This window comes from Eutrigla gurnardus (assembly GCF_963514095.1).
Source record: "Eutrigla gurnardus genome assembly, chromosome: 20".
Classification (NCBI taxonomy): Eukaryota; Metazoa; Chordata; class Actinopteri; order Perciformes; family Triglidae; genus Eutrigla; species Eutrigla gurnardus.
Genome location: NC_139931.1, coordinates 12,334,056 through 12,358,841, shown reverse-complemented (window position 1 = coordinate 12,358,841; position 24,786 = coordinate 12,334,056). Strand labels below are relative to the sequence as shown.

At 41.2% G+C, this 24,786-nt stretch overlaps 1 protein-coding gene and 1 long non-coding RNA gene across 2 annotated transcripts; one reads left to right on the top strand and one right to left on the bottom strand.

Annotated features, from left to right (window-relative positions):
- Window positions 1–9,197: 9,197 nt before the first annotated feature.
- On the bottom strand, window positions 9,198–23,340 carry kcnj19a (potassium inwardly rectifying channel subfamily J member 19a). Its single transcript, XM_084036499.1, has 3 exons — window positions 22,483–23,340; window positions 12,615–12,831; window positions 9,198–9,862 (listed from the first exon to the last, which is right to left on the bottom strand). Exons 1-3 carry the CDS (start codon window positions 23,146–23,148, stop codon window positions 9,201–9,203), a joined length of 1,545 nt encoding a protein of 514 aa, XP_083892625.1. The 5' UTR covers window positions 23,149–23,340; the 3' UTR covers window positions 9,198–9,200.
- On the top strand, window positions 22,590–24,087 carry LOC311030617. The gene is made up of 3 exons (XR_014599002.1): window positions 22,590–22,729; window positions 23,382–23,483; window positions 23,762–24,087. It is a non-coding gene; the product is annotated as an uncharacterized lncRNA (long non-coding RNA).
- The last annotated feature ends 699 nt before the right edge of the window (window positions 24,088–24,786 follow it).

The following is a 24,786-nucleotide window of genomic DNA, read 5'->3' as shown; positions in this document are numbered from 1 at the left end:
CAATGTCATGTATGAGCTCAAATGTGTCCAATTAATCTGTCTCAGTTTGCATTTCTGCTCAGCCTGTCACACGAGCATCTCTAATGCAACAAAGTCTACCAGCAACAATTAACCTCCGCAAATGTAAGCTGACAGCAGCATCATCTGTTATTAATTACTTATCATGAATTAGAGTCTGTCAACTCATCAGAGGCGAAGATTAACACTAATATACATGAATCCCTTCTGACTGCGCTCAAGCTTTCAGAGAAGCTTATTAATCCTGACTGACTCGCTTTCTGCACAATATTTCCATTTGCACGATGAAAGTGGCCCCTAAATTGTTTGATGAGCTTAATAGTCACACGTAGATCATGTTCTAACTGTCTAAACAGATGCAAAATAAATGAATCTTCTAACCCTCAAAACAATTAAGAGAAATCACCGCTGAATATGAAACAGCAAATCAAAAGAATGAAAGAATTTCCACATATTAAGCAGCTGTTTTCTTGCACTCAAAGCACGGAAAGTCTATAAAAGAAGATTTTAAGAGGAGTTTTAGATGAATGTAATGATCAGGTTAACACCATATCCCCAGACAGGCATTACCAAGCTACAACAGAGCTCAATTACACTCTCTCCACATTTTTTTGGCACAACGCTTCCATTATTTTGACGGGAACATTCCGTTTTTTGGGGGAGAAACAGCGATAACAGGGAATGAAATCAACTTTCTGCAGTGTTATCTCCAATCAACTGATTTATGAAAGTGAACAAAAGCTTGTTTTCATTGCATTATGAGTACCTATCCTCACAAGGCTCATCATATGTCAAGACGGGTGTGAACGCATGTAAGTGTGCGCTTGCCGGAGTTTGTGTTTGTGTCCCTGCTGGTAAATGTCTGGCACTGAAAATGAAATGTCTGGAGAGCCATCTGTCTGTCTGCCAGACAGCAAATGTTTTCCTTGTCTCCGTAAAACACCAAAATAATCAAAAGACTGTTCCTGGGCCGAGCCAGGTGGAACCCCATCATCATTTTATCCATGGTTTTTACTTTATTTTCCTTTCAAACAGGAAGAAACGTATTCCTTTTTTGTTGTCGGGGATGTGGAACTAACCAGAAGCATAATGGCTCTGAAAGGAGTAGTGTGACTCAACATTCACTCTCACTCTTTCTTCCTTTGCTTGTTTTGCTGTGGGTCACATGAGGAATTAATCAGGAAGTGTTTTGTCCACTAACAGTGTTTGTTTTCTCATTCAGCTCGGAGACAATAAACCATGAATGTCAAAGTGTCAAAGTTTGTATATGTTAAACAAACAAGATATATGCTGTTAATTAGTGAGCCTTGGAGGTGCTGGTTGCTACATTTTGTTACTTTTGGACAAAGACAGGCAGGCAAGCCGTTCCCCTTTGTTTCCAGCCCCACGTCTCGTTTACCATGCTTGACTGTTTGCCTTGCCTTCACCATTCATCTAACCAAGATCAATCAGTTTGCTCTTAAAGTGCACCACCTTGATGCATTGTGTGTTACATTATGTGTGTTAAATTATTGTCTTTCTAAATGCACATTGGATGTTTCCAAAGTCAATGTTCTCTTGGCAAGAATGTGAATGAGATTATTTCCCAAAATGTCGCACTATTCCTTTAATGTTTTTTTTTGCTCCAATTACTGCAAGAAGAGAAAATTGAATAAGTGATGAAGTGAAATGCTTGAATCGTATGAAAGGAGTATGAAATAAAGAAAGGATTGCCTATGATACTGATAAGGCATCTATGGTGAAATCTAATTGCCATCAGGGCCCTTTTCGTACCGTTTCATTTTATTTAATCATATCTCATACATAATGCAACTAATAAAAGAAAACGTTAGCGGCAGAATCCCCCTGCAGGGATCTGTACTGTGCTTGCAGAGAATATTGTTTCCCACCTCCAACCCCAAACATGCTGCTGATATGAAAACAGAGGCAAAGATATAAAAGGTGCACATGTAGAGAGAACAATACAAAGTCTCCCACTGAGCACTAGGCCTCCTTTCAACCTCAGCTCTGTGCTTTATCTCTCATATAGACCGAGATTTAATAGACTATGTAAAACCTGGATTTAGACTATATTTTAAAAACAATTTAAAATACATAAAAATTATACATAAACTACTACATTTTCACTTTTAAACCCTGAATAACCAAATTTTAAATTTGACTTCTACAGACATATATATCTATCAAATGTATTTTAGACAACAAATTGCTCAGGGAGTTGCTCAGATAGCTAACCTGGAGTGGGCGCCCGATGCACTGAGGCTGACTCCTTAGTGCAGCGGGTCTGGATCCAACCCGTGGCCCTTGGCTACTTGTTGTCCCCTCTCTCTTCCCCCCTTTCCAGTCCTTCACTCTCTCTATGTTATGAAGGTGAAATGACCCAAAAATAATCTTAAAAACTGCTCAGCGGGACAATGCACTGTACTTCCTTTGTCATCCCTCTCTAGCTTACTATAATATGGTGCTGGTGACGGGAAGTCGCAAGTTATGAGAGGAGGGTGATTACAGATCTAACATGACATATTTTACTGACACGCTGCTGACATATTTTGTCAGTGGTGTCAACACAGTACATTTACCGTGTTGTAATGTGTCAAGGAGAGGTCAGATTACAATACAGACTGTCAAAGAGAGACAGAAGGCGCTTCTACTCTTCTGTCAAATGTCCCTTTCTGTTCCCCGGGGCTCTGAACTAAATGGGTGGCAGATCACTGGACTGAAGGCTGAGTCGTGATGAGCCAGGTGTGAAAGGAACCTGGTTCCTTAATCTCATAATAGAAGTCCAAGTCTGAAGTACTTAAGAGTAAGAGGAATTGACAGAAATGGAAATTATCACCCATTTTAATTATTCATTATTCAGTCATTACAACCAGGTCTGAAGTCCATAAAGCTAAGCTGTAAGTCAACTCCAGTATTCTACTATTAGTTTGTTTTACTGGAACATGCTGTTGCTAGTAGCATATTTAGATCTTACCTCCTAATTCCCTTTAAAAAAACAACACTAGATATAAGCCTCTGTGTGCTTATTGACGTACAACCTTCTTCAAAGCCGTGGTGCGTTGATTTTCTGATGGCCAACTTAAATGCGTTGAGAAAAGCGTCCATCGGATTAAGCTTCTGCTCATTCTCTCTTCAACAATGTTGTGTGTTTTGTCTTTGTTATTCTCACACACTGACGAGCACTACATTCCACTTCCTGTTTAGTTTACCAAAACACCAAATATAGAACGTGTGGCCCCGATGCTGCAGAGCCCACTATGAAGAGACCGGTGAGATTTAATGAACCTGCCAGTGTGCCTGAGAATATCCGGGTCTCTTTTCAACATGCGAGTTGGCAAGCTGACAGACAGGCAGATGTTCAAACAGAGCGTGCATTCTTCTTTTGTGAGGAGGGGGGTTGCCGTGTTTGGGTGCTTTTTAAAGCAGACGCAGCGTGATGGAGATTAGGAGCGAGCTGTGCAACCGGTGTGTAGTGTTTGGGTGAGACGGGCGGGGGCCCGATTTTACATATCAAAGCCAAAGAAACAGAGGGAAGAGAGTTCACATCAGACGTGGCGGTCGCGATGCATGCTCATTAATTACTTACTTCAAACTTTGTTGTTCACATTGTGGGAAAATGTCTTTGGCTTCACCACAATTCATATTGATTGTGTTGAAGGCACATTTTTTCCACATTGTGGACAATCGAGCTTTAAGTATGTAAGTAATGACATAAGAGACCAGGGGAGAGAGTCTCTGTGAGGATAATGATTGGAAATGAGACAGCGTGTGAGGAGAGCTATGATATAAGATTCACTTGTTGCAACAGATTTATGCAACAAGTGAAGTGAGCCTCTTTATCACCAGTTGACTTATTTGGATACGGTCCTTATCTTGGCTGAAACACCTTGTTTCCTGGTTACTATTGAATAGAGGTTATCTTTGTTTGTGCAGTGAGTCGAATTGGGTATTAAACTTTAACTGAGATCGAATTCAAAAACATGGTTCTGTTTGTACTTGTTGGGCATCTGAGTAATATTGGCACATATCACATGTATGCAGGTTTTGGCTGAAGGAAATGCAATTCATATTTTAACAACTAAAGTGAAATTGAGAAACTCATACCCAGTAAATATTCATGTTCAATAACCAAATATATTAAGTAATTCCTGAGTAGCAACTTTTATTTTTTTACGAGGTAAAATCGTAAAAATACATTGGGAAAAAAAAGGACAAAGTATTGGGCACTACATCACATTTTGTTGAATAGAAATACATAACTGTGTACATTTTACTTTTTACTCTCTTCTATACTTCTGTACCAAGTTTGGCAAATGTTCAGCTATTCTACTGACCGTAGATAATGATTACTTAGCTTACTTATGAAAATGCAACAACTCATGCAACAATATACCTTTTTGCGACCATTGCTGGAAATATTCCCACAGTGACAACACTGTACTATTTACGTAAACTAATGACCAGATGGACTTCCGTGACACCATTTTCTTCAGTTTTAGTGAGTCAGCTCCAGTCTCAGATCCTCTGCTACAATGACCCTGACATTGATGTCTCCACAGGTTAAAAATACCTGGAACATGAATACTTAATAACAAGACAATGCATGGAGAGGCTCATTAGGAGCCTGTCTCGCTGACTCCCCTTCGCTGTCCTCCAACCCAAATCTGCCTTTGACATCGCACATCACTCTTAACTTAATGTCAAAAAAAGAAAAAGTATAGTACATTATTGCCCGTTTCCATCAGATAGAAAGGGTTGGGGATGTTTTGATGTATAGCTCATTCACTTATAATCCACATTAAGCCATTTCTTTGGGTTGCACCAACTGGGAATGAATGACTAATAAGGCTAAAAGGGAAGTGTGTCTGACTGAACCTGCTGTGTGTGTGTGTGTGTGTGTGTGTGTGTGTGTGTGTGTGTGTGTGTGTGTGTGTGTGTGTGTGTGTGTGTGTGTGTGTGTGTGTGTGTGTGTGTGTGTGTGTGTGTGTGTGTTAGTGAGTTATTCCTTCGTACACGTGTAATGTGAGCCCCGGGGGAAACGGGCAAAAGAAAGAAAGCAAATAACACCAGCGCTCATCTTTCTGCGGAGCATTTTAATTTCAACATGTCTGCTCTACAGTGGAGACAACGACTGTTGACATGCTTTGAAAATAATGAATGGCTCGCTGCATTGATTTTTCCATGCATATATTACCATATTACTCGCCCGTGGGCCGTGTGTGGGGAGTGTGTAAATATCGCTTCTTGAAAGCTTGCGACTGGGACTACACTGAAGTGTTGGAATGAAGGGTAATCCGAGCATCCTCTGGGGACGCCGCTCCAATTGCTCCGCCTAACGTAACCAGGCTAAAGATCGAAGGGCCGATCAATACCTGTCTCACTGCTGCAACCCTACCTATGACCTGCAATGCAATGCATTGCCAAGAGGCTTGGATAATCACTGGGCTCTGCAGGGACAGCCGGTGTCAGGAGGGATTGGGAGATGGAGGTCCACCCACAGCTCCGAGAGAAGTTTGGTGCAAATGTAGCGCAATGACCTGATGTCACCTTATGAGAAATCAATAGCTGTGAGCTCTATTCATCACTCAGACACGCACCAATGTACTTTTCCTTTATGTAACGTCTTGGACAAACAGCGGGATGTGTATTTGTGCTCTGTTGTCGTGTGCGTATGTCATCACAGATCGGCATGCAGCTGTGTTTTACGATCATGTGTTTGACGAACATTTGGTCTTCTTGTGTGCAGTGAGCAAATAGAAGGAATTCATTAGCTAGCTGCAAAACACAGTTTTCAGTGTCTACTGTGATTTTTTTTTTTAATTTTTTTGTATTCAATGAACTTGATGATGAAGATGATGAAGGCTTTGGGATTCTAAAGCAACTGTTGGGGGTTTTTATTAATAAAAGTTCAAGCCAACAGCATCATTCATCAACCATCAATCATGTGTGAGTGTGTGTGGGTGTGTGTGTGTGTGTGTGTGTGTGTGTGTGTCGGTGTGTGTGTGTGTGTGTGTGTCGGTGTGTCGGTGTGTGTGTGTGTCGGTGTGTGTGTGTGTCGGTGTGTGTGTGTCGGTGTGTGTCGGTGTGTGTCGGTGTGTGTCGGTGTGTGTGTGTGTCCATTTGTCAAGGCATCTGAACAGTGAGTCCATGTCCTTCTACATCATTGGATACAGGTTTGTCTTCTCTAAATGAAAACCTGCAAACATGAGTAATGGCTTTCCTCATTCCTCCTCCATTTTTCTCCTCATCCATGTATTTCTTATTGGTCCGTTCTGCTGTTTCACCCACCCAAGTAACATTTTTTTGCCCAATGAGCACTTTTCCTCCTCGTTTGTCTGACGCTTCCTCTTCTGTGAAATTGTACTTGTCACATGCAGCCGTGCATTCTGACAAAATATGATTGCACAGAATTCAAACGCACACACATTTCAACATCAGAGGCTGCCCCCCCCCACACACACACACACACACTCACTTTGTTTCCTGCCTTTCTATTCCTCACTTCACAGCCCTCAGCCAAAGCTGGAGAAAACGTTTCGCTGAAGTATATTTGAAATCCATCTGTGGATAATGAAAAGTATTTTACTTTTTAATCATGCTCTTTCCAAGGACTTTTAATCACGCTGTTCCTGCAGTGTGCAGTGAGTGAAAGCCAAGAGAATAAAAAGAGACCCCATCATTACATGCAGCCGTTCTGTCGTTCCATTAGAAAGAACAAAAAATAGCCCTTATCACCCTGTCTTCCCTACAGAGACATGATTGGGTTTTCAGGGGGAAATTTCTTCGGACCTAAATTGCATTTGTTCCGTCTCCTTCCAGTGCTGCCCTGCTCAGCCCACCCCTGCAGCAAACAGTCCGTGTCGGCTCCACTGGAAATGATAATTCCTGTTGTCACACACTAATGGTCATTGCTGCATAACTACGTCGCCGCATGGAGAATAATGACATTAAGTCTGTGGCGATGGGTGCCGTCAATTTATATATGAGGCTAATCTCTTGGGATGTAAAGTTGGATGTGGTTGTGAAATTATTAAGAAAGTACCGAATGACCCATCAGTCTTTGGATTGCCTGATTGCTTTTTGTCCTCTGGTAAGACTTGACACTTGACATGTGGTTAATCACTTCAGTTAAAATAATTGAAGGATCCATTCATGCAAGCAGGGAGGTAATTGTGAGCACGGTTGGATTAAACTGCATAAGGGCACCAGATATAAATGAGCCACTATTGATACATTAGAGGGGCATTATTTAAACATTTAATTATATGAGACATAGACACATACTATACTGCTTAGAGCTCGAGTTCAACTGTCTTAATTCCCAAACAATTGCATACAATGGCGAAGAGCATGTGTGTGATTGACACAGCTACAATATACTACATACATCTTCAATAAATGTACATTATCTGCTCTAAGCAACCACTTATGCAGCTGCCATGTCAACTGAATGTGAGGCCTGTGGGAGACACGAATCATTCCTTTTGTTTGGCTACAGCAAAACAAAATACCCCCACAGAACCGCTGTCAGAATGACTGGCACGATGAGTGTAAACATTATTTAGTTATTGAATATACACCAATCACATGAAGAGCATGCATCAACGTGTATTTACTGGTAATTGCTTGTTTGGGGTGCAATATTGGCACTTCATCTATACATCAGGTTACATTTTACGGCTCTACGTGAAAGTGGGTGGAGCTGAGGAATATTCAATCGGTAGGTTTTTGATTGTTTTACATAATATGTGACAATATATTAGGTAATACGGCTGAACTAGTTTTCTTCTGCAACAATCTGTGTGGTATTTTGGGTGCCCAGTTATAACCCCTTATGGTTGTAGTGACACACTTTCTCAAAACACAGTTTACTGCCTGTTTTACTGGCTGCTTGTTTCCCAGTGGGAGGACAGTTCGTGGAGCGTTTTGGCTGCAAATGAAACTACCAGAACACACACTGCTGAACCTCACTCAGCTGCTGCTACACGGGCAGACATATTGGTGAATTTTATTTTGTATATGGCAATATAGTCTTTTATGATGACTTAGATCCGATTAACTGCATTCATTACAGCTCGTTTTTGATTTTGAATGAAGTTTGTTTTATGACAATAAATAACTTGGTGTCTTCGACCAATGTTTTAGCCAACTGTGTTTTGTATTCAATCACACAATACAACAGAGACACACCTGGTGGGAAGCTGCACTCTGCTGATTGCACCTTTCTAGTTGAATCTGTGAGTCTTGTAATTAAAGTAATAATTAGCTTTTGGTAGATGTATAAAACAATGGGTCACCCTCATCTTTATACACAGTTTCTTTATTAACTGTCTCTATGTTCCGTCTCTGTCTTGTAATGAGCCTATTTCTATTCAGTGTTGGGTAATTTAGCAAATCATACACAGCATGCGTGTTGTGAGTAAGTGTACAAACACACACAGGAGGCTAGAGCAGTTGTAATGTAAACTGAGAGGGTGGTCGAAGCTGCAGCTGCATAATTGGAGGGGGAGGGTCTCTGTGAGTGTGCAGTCGAACCCGGGAAAATCTCCTTCTTCCATTGATTTCCCCGTCCTTGTGCTGCTGACGTAGTGTTGGAATTAAGGCTTCAGACGTGATCCTGCTGAAGAAGCATTTTGTGGAGTGAGATTTGTAGAGTGTGGTGTGTTTATACCTGGATTTAGTTTAGCCCAGCATTAAAAATTGCCTATTAAAACTGCATTGCACTGGAATGCTGGATTACTTCTAACTGTTGCTTCTTTTTTTTTTTTTTTTTTGGTGTGACAAAAATGAAAACACAAGGGAGAGAAAGATCAAACAGCATTTATTATCATATTTCTATCATTTATATTTGGAGAAAACTAAGATCAACTATTAAGTGTAGTGATGCATACAACGATTGAGTGTATACATGCACAACTCTTGCAGAATGATAAAGTGTGCGTTAAGCATGAAGTTTGTGTTTTCTTTCTTGTTTTAGCCTGCATGAATGCCTCCGCTATGAAACACAGAAATCACAGTTATTCCAGTAAAGGTTGTGTCTTTAGAAACAAAACCAAACAATAAATTGTCAGAATTCCTACGAAAGACTCCAAGTGCATCACTGTATCAGTTTCCATGCGGGTATCCTGTCTGTCTGTAGCCAGAGGTCAGTGGGAACTTGTTGTTGTGGTCCTGTCTGGGTTTCAACGGTCAGCATTCATCCTCCGCAGTTTGGCTGGCAGGTTGTCCTCTGGCCTCCCTCCGCCTGAGAGCAGTGGGCTGTGCATCGGGACCGGAGCAGAGGAGAGTGTGGGCGTGGGCAATAGGCTGTGCTGGTACAGGTCTCCAGTAGACTGGGTCATGGGTTCAAAGCCCACCTTGAGGGACTTGAGTTGCAGTCGATCTGTCTCGGGTCCTTGCGAGGAGCTGAGGCGTTGCAGCTTTAGGGGCAGGTCTCCTGTGCTGCAGGCCTTCTCTGAGTGCTGGGAGCTGAGCAGAAGCACCTTCCTCTGCAAGTCCTCCTTCCCGGAGGAACTCATCCTCTGCAGCTTGCTCGGCAGGCGACCACCGGTCCCACCCCTCCTTTCGTCTGAAGTGTTGAGGCAATCCACGGAAAACACCCGGTCACGCCGGCCGCTGTGGCTCTCAGTCAGTGCGGGGGTGGGTGTGGATAGAGGTGACGGCAGTGAATTCTTCTCTTCATACTCCTTGACGCTGTAGGGTGGTGTAGGTACCTCGAAGTTGCTATGGAACTGAGAGTAGTCCACCCTGAAAAAGCCCTCCTCGAGGGACATCACCGGTAGGAAGCGATGGCCCCATAAAACCTCATCCTCGGTATATGACGTCCGTGCCTGGCATGTCATACCTACAAGAGAGCGACAGGGTATTATTATTATTAAATAAATGGGGTTTAGCTCCAATAAACCCATTATTGGCTGATAAGGAGGAATGTGAAAGGGCAGCATTCCTTCCCAATATCTCTTTTCTGCTCTGCTCTTCTTTATTGCTTAAGGAACGCTCCGTGCTCCTTCCTGTGGGATCTGCCACCGAGTCCCATTTAGTCGCAGTTGGAGATTGGATAAAGTGATTTACTGTATGGGAAGGATTCTTGCTGTTTCCTAAATGGTTCAGGATCCAGATACACATTATTACTATTCTATGTCTTTTCATATTTTACGCATGTCACCTCTAATGCACTAAAATAGAATAACTATATGAGATAAAGGACATCTTTATGTACCATTTTACAAAGTAATATTATCCGTCTTAAAAAAATCCTTCCTAGAGGTCAAATCAGAGCTGTTTGTTTCCATGCAATGCTGAGCGATTCCTTGTTGTGTGCCCTTAATATAGGTGAGAGGTGAGCCATGCTTGTTATCAGTGTGGCTTGTGTTGGTGGTGATAATTGCCAGGTTAAATCTGGTCAACATCACATGCAGTCCCCCAACGCCTTTCACACATCAATACATCAATGTCAAGAGCCGGGTCCTGTCTGTACACGTATGTATTGTAACTTGTAGTGTAGATTGTGAATTGCACTGGCCTGTTCATCTCAAAGACAAACTGATAGCATGTTCTTTTGACGGTTGTTAATTATTGTTTTTTTAGTAACCTTATTGTCTGCTATATACAGGATTATGACAGCCTGCACTCATCTTAAACACATTTATTCCATTTGAACTCTTAAATAATGTTCTTGATATTTGGATGTTTGTCAGAGGTCGATCAACAAGCACTTAGTCCATATTCTCTGACACATTGGCTCTGCCTACACTCCCGTAGAGGGATATGTGTAATGCTATGTCATAGCCGAATGCTATCCTAGGCTCACTACTCATCTTCATCCACAGAAAAGTCAGTTCTACATTTACACAAAGGTCATTTTTATTCCTAATTAGCCCAGAGCGTTAATCACTAGGGTGAGTCCAGGATCATTTCCAGCTGTATTCTTTTCACTTACCAGGACAATGACTATATTTCTGCTGACCGTAGATAAATAAAGCAGCAGTAATGCCGGTGCAGTGGGGCTTGTGGGTTTAGAGCCTGACAGGCATGCCCCTTTTGTTTCATCATTCAGGCGTCATATGGGTATTTAAGCAGCTGGTTAATGTTACAGCATCTTGCATAAAAATAAAAGCCCTCAGCAGAACTATATAAACTATGAGAAGTCTTTATGTAAAATTCCTGGCCGCAGCCTTACTGGAATTATTTACGGAGTGCATTATGATGCTTTGCACTTTTGTGGGACTCTATTTGAATCTGGTAATGTAAATGAAGGCATTTTAGAGAGGTGTGTGTCATCAGCATCTTGATGAAAGTGTAGCCTATAGATGAAGTTGATATGCCAGAGCAAAAAGAGTCAAGGGACTTAGACCCAAGGCATGTTGACTACCCTATACTCAATGGTTCACATTCTGTCCTGGTCTGTTTAAGTGACTCCCACAGCTTTACGAACAAAGAGGTTTTAAGTCGATACGGTGATGATGTTTTGCCTAGTTTATAGAACATACAGTGTTGAGGAAAATCAAAACTCAAACACCAGTCTCTTTCTGTTTTTATCTGACATGTAAAAACAGTATCACTGCCTCTAAGACGTGAACTAAAACTGACAAATACAAGTGTGACTGCATTATAATTTGTCTGCTTGAAAAATAATTGCCATGAGTTAGGCAGACAATTAACCAGCTGCAAAGCTGTGTCAGCAGCTGCTGGATGTGAGGGGATACCTCCAGGTTAATGGGATGCGTGTTAGTGTAAGAATGACGAAATACCGTGGCCATTGAACGTGACACTGCCGGAGCTTCCCTCCTTTACTCCTCCGAGTGCCACAGCACTGGGACACTAAACTTGTGGCTTCACCCGATTGAATGGTATTATCAGCGGAGCACAGTCTGCATGGCTCTATGCTTCCCTGCTGATCCGTCCCCTCGACTAAGCCTATTCGGCTCTGTGGTTTCTCCTACAGCAGCTGCAAAGTGAGGGTTATGGAGGATCGGTAGCAGCGGAGCTAAAAAGACAAGAGGATTCATTTATTTGTCTTGGACTTGAGGGAAGCGTCTCTCTGTTACATATACAACAGAAAGAACAGTGTTGTCACTGAGAGTACCAGCATGGCTGCCTGTAGTTTACAGCGCCGGCTGTATAACAATGTCTCACAAGCTCAGAATTACCTCTGCTCTGTTATCGTCTGAAAAATGGGAGTGGAACTTCGACTAAAACCATTCATCAAAATGACACACGCATCTATGACCATGGGCTTTTATTATGCATAGGATGGGCATAAACCGATTCTGTAGTAATAAAATATCCCTCATAATTCAATCAGGGTGTCAGTTTCATGTATGCAGTCTCACTGTTTTCGGCTGCTGTGTGTTCTTCAAATATGCCAAACTGAGAAGGCTGGGAAATGAGATTTCACAGAGTTTAGATTACGAGTATCTATTAGATAGGAGTGTTCCGTGGGTCCATATTAATATAGGAATTTACATTTAGATTGAGAGTGAGAAGACTAAAGAAAGGAAGAAATGAGAATGATTTGGAAGTAGATACAAAAAGCATAAAAGGAAAGAGGTGGAAGGAGTGATGGGAAAAGTTTAACTTTGATGAGAATCCCTCACCAGTGGTCTCCACGATGCCCTCGAGGATAACGACAATCTCAAACTGTTCGTTCATGAGAGAGCGCTGGGACAAGTCGAAAAAGGGGCTCTTGGGATTTATTTCATGGCAAATGGTGAGAGGAGACACCAAGAAGAGCTGGTCTGCACCCGTCCCAAAACCAACATCCAGTTCACACTGGTCCAGAGGCAGGAACTCGCCCTCGGGTGTCTGACGAGACTGAAAGACAGTTGAGAGAGAGAGACAGAGAGAGTGAGACGTGGACAAAGACAGAGGAAAGAGCCAAGAACGTGAAATAAATATAGAAAGAGACAGAAAAGAAAAGATTAGATTTATTTGGCACCGCATGTCTTCTTTTCATCTAATGGACGACACAAATCTTCATTCCAGTAACAAGTTCCTTGTAATAGCGCAATGTAAAATCACCCCATTACAAGTGCATTTCATCACAAATGCATCACAAAGTCTAAGTAACAAAATGGATTTAAAGTATCAAAAATAAAAGCATTATTCTCCAGAAACATGGCACATGAATGATGTATTATTCAATTGTTAATACATCATTTGCCTTTTGCTGTTGGGGTGAGGCTAAGTAAAAAATGTTGCAGAAAATAGAGCTACAGCAAGAAGTACAAGAACCTCAACATTCAGTCCAAAGGTCTGATGGGTTGATTCTCTAAAAATATATATAAACCACTCTCCTGTTAAGGTGTTGGAAGATGTTTTCTCTCTTGAATTTCTATAGAAGCCCTGTTTGCACTGGCCACAGATTTGACGCTTTCCATTGATTTCTAGAAGAACTGGCAGGCGGACGTACGGGAAAGCTGTGTTTGGACAGGACTTGCCTACAGAGTTAACTGGTGCGGAAGCATTTAATTGCCCAGATGACGTTGGAGCTCAGCACCGAGGTCCTGGATGTATTTTCTCCTTTCCTGTCGTAATCTGTCCAATCAATCCGTTCACCTTTTCTCTTCTTGTTTGCTTCCCTCACTTAGCCGTCTCTGTGTTGTCCTTTCCCGCACGCTCCCTTAAAATGACATCCTGCTGTCAGAAAAGCTTTTTGTATGTATTAATATATTTTAATAGTTACAAATAATGGTTATTTATGTGTCATTTAAAAAATAATCCGACCTTTAAAGGTCAAGATAAAGTTAACGAGGAGATAAGATTATGTTGTAACGTAGCAGTAGGTTGTCGTTTCTACTTAAAATAGCATCAAAATAATTCTGCCTACTGGGGAAACAAAAATAATGTTGAGTTGATTTACTCCTAAAGAAGTGAAAAGCAAAAAGTAATTTTTATACTTCTCTTTTTCTTCATTGTTTCAACTCCAACCAATAATTGGGCACTAGCCGCCCACCACCCACACACACACACACACACACACACACACACACACACACACACACACTATTCCTCCACCATACACAGTTTCATAATGATCTCCCACACATAAACACACACAGTCCCGCCCTCTTCACTACAACCCTTTCAGCCATTTGTGTATCTTTTGTTCTCGTTAATCTTAAAATAATCGACACATTATTTCTGCAAAGGCGGTTTCCTCTTTCAGCCTTTATCGCTGAGTCAGTGTCATCCAGGTATGTTTGTTCAGGCCCAAAATGTGATATACTAAAATATAAATTGACATCAGCACACACTGTACCTTCTATTGGTTACTGTACCTACAGTCCACCATGGTTTCAGTTGCTACGCCAGATTTGATTAGATGTAGCAAAGTGGACTAGCATCAGCTAGCTAGTGAATTGGTTGACAATGGGTCTCCATTGTAAAAAGAATCAATGCTCATGACAGCTACATCAGAGTAAATGATGCAAACAGATGAAAATAATGAAAAGGAAAGAGAAGTATGGAGGGGAAAAATATAAAATATTGTTAGCCAGACATGCTAAATTGCAGTATATGCCGCATATGATGATAGTGACCATACGTCCAGGTTTGTCTAGGATTGTCCCGGTTTCAAGCTGGGTGTTCCAAGTCCTGAAAATATCTGTAAAACACAAGAATGTCCTAGCTTTCAACAGTCAGTACCAAGTTGTTATTATTGAAATATTAATAATAATGTAATACTTTTTTCAGCTCTTGTATTGAAGTTTATCATGTATTGTCCCACTCATTGTTACCTAAGCCATTATAAAAACATAAACAATGCACCACCCGTATGAATACAACACTGATTCATCTGTATGTGTGGTAATCAATCAATCAGTGTGTCGTTGTCAAGGTTGCTATGACACAACCTGTCAGAACACTCATGGTTAGCTGTCATGCCAAACAGGAAGTCGGTCTTTTCTAAAGAGCTCCAGGAGGCTTACCGGCACATATGGCAAGAGTTCTTCACACCTGGTGGAAGTGCAGATGTGAAATATTATATTATGACAAACAAACGTATGCACTGAAATATTTGTCCCCTGTCCTGATGGTAGCATCATAATCTATTTATAAGAACTGGACGTAGTCATTGTGACATCACCCATCTCCCATTTGACTAATACAGAGCGGTGTCAGAGGCTTCTGGTGTGAATGTGGTAACAAAGTTAGCTTCCATAATTTCGAGGCAATCTTTGCAGCTAAGTGTTAAAGTAATCTTCGTAGTATTTGCATTGGTAGCCGCGGTACATGCCTTCTCTATCATCAAAACTACTCCTGCAGTGCGGCAGCTGCCAGTCACAGCTCCACTTCATCCTGACCTCCCAGTGACATCCCCCTTTCTTTTATCCCCCCAAGAAGCCAACTGTGAATGAAGTGTGAGTAAACAGGCTTTGCATTGCCAGAGAACTGTGAATATCAATCAGCTGCTCTTCTGGATTAATGTCAGAGAAGCACTTGCGTGTCATTGTTCAGGTGCTTACAGGACGCTGAATACTGTGTGGGTGGATGTGGGTTTCCTAATGTTGGCGAAGGGCAATTCTACATTTCACGTTCTGTCATTGCCACTGAAGATTAAAATGATGGATGACTGTATGCAAACATTGACAGGCAAAGCTCCTTACGCAGACCCCGTTGGCACTCTCCTACGCTTCTTCTGCGCTCAGATCCTGAGATAGCTGAGGTTGTCTACTGTTGTTTTTTTTCATGTAAATATCACACTCCAACAAACAAACAGATTTCTCTCCCTGAGCTCTGATGTATCACAACAGGGACCTTTTCTTTTTATTCAATTTCCAATGCTTTTGGGGAAATTGTGCAGCAAAAACACTTGTCGTGCACCCAAACACATCGACCTATCACATCTGACTACTCAGCAGCCCAGTAAGCTGCCTGCAATCATTAACGGGCACCGCAATTTTCTTTCATGCACACAAAAGGAGCGTTTCAGTGTTCGTGAATGATGCTTATGGATGAAGACAGGTGATAAATAAAATTGATTCGACCCAAAGTGGCTTGATCTTCCTTCCCGGCTCAACTCCATGCTCTGCCGGGTCCTCATCAATCAGCAGCAGGAGAGGGGGTTGGAGGAGCTTGTAGGCAATCAGGTCGACTGACAAGCTAGCCCAATCACACAGGCTTCCCCTCTGCCACATACTGTACCTTCTGCCTACTCAGTACATTTACAAAGTTTGTGCCATCTAACATTTCACAGGATTCAGCCAAAACTCAGGAAGACCCCCACTGCTTTTTGCGTTAGCCATTGAGCCCCTTTCTATTTCTTTGAAAAATCATAATTTTTTTTCTGGTATCGAAAGAGGCGGGACAGAATACAAGGTCTCTTTATATGCCGACGACCTTCTTCTTTATGTTACGAACCCATTAAGTTCTTTCCCTTACATCTTAGCCACTCTCGACTCTTTCGGAGCCTTCTCTGGCTATAAGTTAAATATTCAAAAAAGTGAATGTTTCCCCATTAATCAACTAGCTCAGGGAATATCTCAAGTTCATATTCCTTTTAAATTGTCTACTAGCTTTAAATATCTTGGAATTACTATTACTAAATCAATTAATTTACTTTTTGAAGAAAATTTTGAAGCTCTAACCATTAAAGTAAAAGCTGATCTACAGAGGTGGAATAACTTACCCCTCTCTCTGGCTAGCAGAGTAAATTTGATTAAAATGAATATTCTCCCCAGATATCTTTATTTATTTCAGTGTTTACCTATTTTTTTACCAAAGCAATTTTTCCGCAAATTAGATACAATCATCTCAAATTTTATATGGGCAGGTAAAACTCCAAGAGTTTGTAAAACTTTGCTACAGAGGGAACATGCAAAAGGGGGACTTGGATTGCCAAACTTTCAATGTTTTTATTGGGCTGCAAACGTACATAAAATTATCCTCTGGATGACAGGTGCAGACAATAGTTGGATCCATCTAGAAACTAACTCATGCCATGCTTCCTCTTTGAAAGCCCTTGTGTGTAGTAGCCTCCCTTCTAAACCTAGACAGTTTACTTCTAATCCAATAGTCATTGCCACTTTAAACATCTGGCAGCAAATTAGACAACAGTTTGGCTGGAGAGGTCTTCCCTTGGCCACACCTCTCTGTAATAATCATCTGTTTCAACCTGCCAGAACTGATCCAAGATTTTCTAAATGGTGTAAGTTAGGATTGTCTTCCCTGTGTGACCTTTATGTGGACGGTATATTTGCTAGTTTCACTCAACTTTCCTCCTTATTTAACCTCCAGAGTTCGGATATGTATGGTTACTTCCAAATCCGTAACTTTGCTAAGCATAACACCCCAGCTTTCCCTCATATTCCAGTAGCCTCTGGCATTGATTTTTTTAATATGACTTCTCGGCTACTAAAAGGACAGTTGTCATCTATTTACAATATATTATTAACAGCGACTCCCTCTGCCCTTTGTAAGATTAAAACAAAATGGGAATCGGAATGGGGTACTTCATTTTCAGATGAATGGTGGAATAAAGCTCTTAATACTATAAATTCATCTTCATCCTGTGCATCACTTACCCTTATCCAATTCAAGGTGCTCCACAGGACTCATTATACTAAAGAAAGATTATCAAAAATGTACCCAAGTGTATCGGATTCTTGTGACAGATGTTTTCAGGCACCTGCTCACTCAACCCATATGTTTTGGTCTTGTCAAGAATATTGGAGATTTTTTTTTACATTTCTAACAGAAGTACTGGAGTTGAACATTGAACCATCACCAGAGATAGCCATTTTTGGCACTCCAGGAATTAGGATTAAATTGAATTCAATACAGAAAAATGTAATCTCTTTTTCATCTTTGATAGCTCGCCGTCGAATTCTTTTACAGTGGAAAGACCCTTTACCACCTTCAAAAGATTCCTGGCTTAAAGACCTGATGACATTTTTGAAGCTAGAGAAAGTCAAATTTACACTTCGGGGATCCACCGACAAATTCTATGAACACTGGCAACCTCTTATATTGCATTTTGAGAATATGAATTGTACATCATTAGACTAAGATATATATTTTTCTAACTGCTTTATATATGTGCTCATGCTGATAATGTGATTTTGGATAAAAGATTTAATATTATTTTTTTCATTTTTTTATTTTTTTTTTATTATTATACATATACATTGTTACTATTATGATTGCTATTATTATTATTTTATTTATTATTGTTTATTTACTTTTCTTTTTTTTATCTCTTTGTTTGTTTTGTAAATTTGTTTGGTAGTTTCGTTTGTGGAGGAGACATCGGGTGGGATGGGAGGGGAAAAAAAAAAAAAAACCCACTTATGTACTGTTGATTTGTAAAGTGTATTCTCTGAACCAAAGTGGTATAAATAAATATTTAAAAAAAAAAAAAAAAAACTCAGGAAGATCAATTGGTCAAATCAAGAGTCAAAGGAATTAGAAAATCCAAAGTGGAGCGGACTTTCTCTTGGTTTAACATGTACCGTGCAAGACTACACACCATGTCGGGGGCTGCTGGTTGTGTACTGTTGAACAAGTTTTGTCATAAACTTAAACTAAATAAAAACAATATCCTTTAAGAGAAACTAAAACTAAACTGCGACGAAAAAAGCAGAATACAAATTCAATACAAATGAACAGAAATTAATTTAAGCTTTTTAACTATAAAATATCACTGCAGGATGAAACTGCCTGAAATGTACTTTTGATGTCTTATGCTCGGGTTTTGTTTCCTTCCATGGGAAGTGTTCTGATTCTTCGATGTGAACCTTACTGACTTACTTTAGCGGCCGTTGTGACAGAAATGGTGTCACAATGTTCTTGGCCAAAAATGTGTTTTGTTGTGACTGTGCTGCCTCTCTGAATTCTACTTGGGCATGGAATATACTGTAATATGGCTCATAGATTATTATAGTCAGAAGATGTAGTGTTTGTATAAAACAGAAAAAAAAATGCATTATTTCTGACTTCAGTCTACTGACTCCGATAAATAAATATAAAAAATAAATCACTTTCCACCTCACACTGCTTTGAATGTCCTGAAAAGAAAACTTAAGAAGATTGTGTGTGTGTGTGTGTGTGTGTGTGTGTGTGTGTGTGTGTGTGTGTGTGTGTGTGTGTGTGTGTGTGTGTGTGTGTGTGTGTGTGTGTGTATTTAGAGCATGCACACTTCTACAGAAAAAAGCCTCCCATATAGCATACAAAGGAGAGAGGAGTGTGAGCCGTCCAGAGTCTTAAGATTTTCTCCCTCTGGGATTCACTAATCAATGACTGCAGGGCTTCAAGGCCTTTCTCCAGCCCTCCACAACCTGATAGTATAATTGCATCTCTATTCTTATTAGATAAGAAATGGAAATCAATTCCAGTTGTAGTGGATACTGTATATAGTCCACCCTGCAAATCCTCCGAGGAGATATAGAATGGATATAGGCACCAGTCCCACAATGTAAATATTAAGAAAAGAAAATCTGCTGGCAATTCTTTTTATGTCTCCCTTCTGTTACTGTGGGCCTTTCTCCAGCTCTTTCACCATTTTCCATCACTTTCAATCAATTCCTTCACTCTCCCCGCCCTCCCAGTAATACCAGATTCATATTTCCAGCGAGGATGTTCCACCAGGATGCCCTCTGAGGCTGTCATGGATGCAGCCCTGCAAAGCGGCATTTCAACTGCTTATGGTGAAACTCTGTATGACAGCTTCCAATGGTCTGTCTCTCCCTTTTTTTCCCCTGATGTCTGCTGTCACCCTGTAATCATCCACGACAGTCCAGCAGAGGTCTGGTGTCCAAGCAAAGCAGCCTCAACAAGTGGCTCCATTTGAACAGGCCTTGCCTCCCGACAACGCTCCGTAGATTTCAGTTATAGTGATGGTGCGACTAAGACTGGACAAAATGAGAGGGCTCAATTATACACTTGTAGCTTTTTCACCTCCTCTGATGTGTTCCAGCTCGCAGTGAGCATGTTGCTGCAAGGTGTCCAGGACTCAACAGACTTTGAGATGTCCGTCTTTAAGATGCCAGGAATGTTGGAATTCCACTTCCATTACATTGATGACATTCTTCTTGGTTCAGATATGAAGGATCTGTCTTTTTTTCCCCCGTCCGGTTCCTCCACTCCAAGCCAACCGACCCCAGAACTGAGCTTGGTGAGCAGTGTGGCTAATAGGCAGATAATAACCAGAGGAGAATGGTATACCAAAACGTAAGAATGCCAGTTATAAGCGAAGGTCAGTGGTCCATGCTTTGAGCACTTAGGGAGTGAAAGACTTCATTACTTTTATCTTACACTGCAATGCACTAAACATCAACATCACCAACCACAGGAATGGGTTCACACCTAACCTGTTGTCAAATCACACCTACGTGAATAGTTTAGTTTTGGTTGTAGAAGAGTTTGGGTGCATCTGGTTAGATTTTATGTGAGAGAGATGTTTGTTCACTGGTTTAGATGCTTACACGCACACACACACACACACACACACACACACACACACACACACACACACACACACACACACACACACAGTTTCTATACAAATTCAAATTCTTCCTCTGCCTATTTATGCCTGAGTAATGTGTATGATATGGTATGACTTGAATAGTGCTGCAGTTCAACAGCACCACCAACATTTCTTCACAGGAAATACACTGAATATTTTCTGGGGTTTGAGGGTATTTATAAGATGTGTAATATGCAAAGGTACATTCAGCCTAAATACCGTCTTTGTTCATGCACAATGACTCATTTATTTTTTGTGTTCTCTGGCAGAGCTGCTGCAAACATTCTGTCTCAGTGAGAGTCTTTGAAGCGAAAGAATAAGGTTAAACCCCTTGAGCAAAACTGAGAAAACCTACTAAGGAGCACACAGTGGATGCTGTATTATTTGTATTTCAGAGTGAGAGGGAGTGAAAAAAGAAATGTGGGGTTGTCAGAGAGATCTTGGAATTTATGCTGATTGTATTTTTTGCAGTCCAGAAGGAAAGGCAAAAGGAGAGTGCCCTATACAGTATAATTTTTTTTTTTTTAAATCCCTGAGCCTCAGTAATTATTTTGATACGATTCATTTTAAAGTACAATAATCCTCCAGATAATTCTTTTTCTATTCTGGATGCCTATTCCTGTGCTGTGTGTGCGCTGATGGGGTAAAATTCACAATCTCAATGGTGTGTTGCACAGATGGAGGCAGTGTGATTGAGATGCTGAGAGTTAACGTGCCCGTGACATGTGTGATTGTACTTTATGCCTACGGGGCATGTTCTCTCCCTTCATGCTTGTAACTGTGGAATAGCTCGGTCCTCCCTGTCTGCATGCATCATTAAGCTGACCAACGCTGTGCTGTGGCTTTGCAAAGAAACATAAACAATCTCCAAGCACCTCACCAATGCTGTTTGTCTTATTTATGGCCCATTTTGCACATTGAACATAGATGTGGCTGAAAGGGGCTCTATTACAATAATTAAAAGAGGAGCCGGTCGATGTTGCTACTGCTTGTGGTCATTTTTTTTTTTTTGCGTTGCTGCTTGTTTTCAGAGTGTGAGGTTAATCGGCTATATTCCCCTAAAATCTTCAGTGGGTGACCAATGTGGCACAGTTGGATTCAAACACACAGCTGTGAGTAAAACAGCCGAGTTTATTGTCCTTTTTTCTGTTGTGTAATTTTATATCGCAGGGGAGAGAAATGTAAAAAAAAATACCCCTTTAAGAAAAAGAAGATAATGCATTTCTTTATGGGTGCCATAAATACTTTTTATGCCTGCATGCTTTCTCCCAGGAGTGCTGTTTTACTGACTCCAGTGATCTGTGGAAGTGTGTGAAGCTCCCGCTCACTGCTGATTAACTGAGCACAACTTTCGTCCTCAGGGGGCCATATCTCTGCCACGTCCACTTCCTGATACACACCTATCTGTCCAGGTGTCACCACTGATGCCGGACGCAGCGTCAACCATCTATACTGCAGCGCTTCTCACAGAGCCCAGCAGCCTTTATCGTCTTATCTCGGTGGTTTGGGAGCATCAGTCAGCCTCACCATCCTGCAGCTGAAGGATTATGGTAATGCTACCATAAGCCTGTTTTGTTTAACATGATGTATATTGTGTATTGGGGCCTACTTAGAATTAAGCTTTATTATTTTATTATTTAAAAATATAGTTAATCTAACCCTGTAAAATGCAACTATTGCTTTTCGTGTGGGCTCAGATGAAAGTAAGTGGAATAAAACATTTTCAGAGATGCCAGATGCCAGTCATTGTGCAGAAATGGATGTTTTTAACATTTGCAAAGGCCAACAGTATTCAATACTTTGATTTTTCCATGCAACAGTTATTATAAGCCAATTATACTACATGTTTGTTTTCATGTAACTCCGTGTAATGATTGAATCTGATTGTTTCACTGGTTAGAGTGTAGGTCTGTGAACAGCATGTGCTTCCCTTCAAGTCAGCTCCCACACTTCGGTTAGTTTTCAGGGAGTTCTCACCAGAGTTCTGGAGCGCTTACCTTTATGAGTTTGCACCTGATCTGTGCGGACACCATGTGGCTGTTACGCAGGTTGCCCACACGGAACATGAGGCACAGTTTCCCGTCTCGCTGAGAAATCACGGCGTCCTGACTGAACATCAGCGTCTCTGCGCGTTTCTTGGGTTGGGACATTTTTATGAACATGCAGCCGATGAGAAACGCGTCCACTATGGAGCCCATCAGCGACTGGAACAAGAATAGGATGATGCCTTCCGGGCACTTCTCGGTAATGTACCGGTAGCCGTAACCGATCGTGGCCTCGGTCTCGATGAAAAACAGAAAAGCTGAGGGGAAGTTGTAAACGTTGGCCACACAGGGAGTGTAGGATTCGTCGTGGCCGTGATTTATGTCTCCTCTGATATACGCGATGATCCACCACATCGATGCCATGACCAGCCAAGCGATCGTGTAAGTCAGGATGAAGATGAGGAGGTTCCATCGCCACTTTAGGTCTACCAAAGTGGTGAAGAGGTCAGACAGGTACCTGCTGGTCTCTCCACCGAGGTTTCCGTGCTGCACATTGCAACGTCCGTTCTTGTCCACGAAGCGCTGGCGTTTCTTCTTAACCGGAGCAGAAAAAGTGCTAGCCCGATTTGTGTTAACCACCTGGTAGTCTTCACCAAATTTTCTACGAAGTGCCGCCATTTGAGTTCTCCTGAAGTACACGGGAAAATGACCTGCTGTTTAATCCATGTTTTTGTTTGTTTGAGCCTCCAAAACACTATTTCTGCAGTGCGTAAAATGCGCCATGGCCACTTGAGCGCGCGTAAATCCCGATGATTAAAAAAACATGGGTAGTGCTTTTAAAGCATTGGTATTATGCGTTTGTTATAATAACAAAGAAAAAAGATCCACTATTGTCTTTTACATGGCCTGAGAAGATCGTTGACTGTAGCTGTGCGCTCAGCTCAGTCTCCACTTACTGCCTGGCGGAGCTGTCTACCATGCACAGCTTCTAGTGGGCTGTGGAGGATGGAGAGGTGAGTGTGTGTGAGGGAGAGATGCGAGGAGAGGGAGGGAAGGGGGAAGGGAGAGAGGAGTGGATAGTTACACAAGACTGCGTTTGTGTGTGTGTGTGTGTGTGTGTGTGTGTGTGTGTGTGTGTGTGTGTGTGTGTGTGTGTGTGTGTGTGTGTGTGTGTGTGTGTGTGTGTGGAGAGGGAGAGGACAATGTGACTCTTTTGTGTTCACCTGGTCATTTCACTTAATTTGTATATTCATTCATTATTTGTTGATTAATGTATTTGTTATTTTCTCAGGTGCTTACAGTGTCTAGCTCATCCTCTGTATGGTGAACAGCATGGGGGTCACACAAAGAACCTGAGTGATGAAATTGGAGGATCTGTTCTTTCAAGTTAAACTGTGCCATCTACTGGAAAGACGATCTCTGTGCATATTTGATCGAATACAGGCAAGTACAGGGGCAATATTGGGGGCATTGTCAAATTGAATTGCATATATTGGCTACAGTTATTCATTGTGCATGCTGTTAATTGGTGGCATAATACTAAAGCATATCACATTAAGGCAATAATGTTGATTAAAATAATGATAACAGCAAAAGTATCGTTTTTATTTGAAATCTTCTTGCTTTGAATGGTTTAATTGTTCCCTCTCACTGTCCAAAAGCTTTGCTCATTTTAGTCAGACATTATACCGATGCTTCTTCCTGTGAAGCCTTCGTATTGATTTAGACATATGGACTAGCGGAGGATTTCCTGGACACGTATCCTCCCAAAGGACGGGCATCCTAAAAGGGATGGTACGCCCTCAGCCCTCTCTGCCCTTGTTCGAGTCAAACAGAACACAAATGTCTGCATTGTATGTAAGTACTCCTATAATGTATAATTACAGTGGAATAATTACAGGATGAATAAAGCAGCCCTTGACTGATCTAATCAGCTGACCCTTGCTTCAAGTGCTTTTTGTTCAGACCTTTAATTGTGTGAGACGGAGGAGTATTTCTAACGTGAAAGAGGCCTTTTCTCTCCAAAATCAGTTCATTGAATCATTTGTTTTAAGGGCTCTTTAGATAATGTTTCAAGGTATTATGAGCACTTTGTCAATAAATGGTGTAATGCAATTATTTTGGATCTTGGTGTTTAAAAATCAGTATAATGTAATACTTGACATCAACTAGAGTGCATACCTGGCTTTAAAATGTATTTTCCTATATTATTTATATTATTTTCCTATATTAAGTGAACTAAATGTAGTAAAGAGAAGTAAGACAGTAAGAAAAGATGAGTTGTTGTGCAGTCAGGTTTCATACTACCACACAATT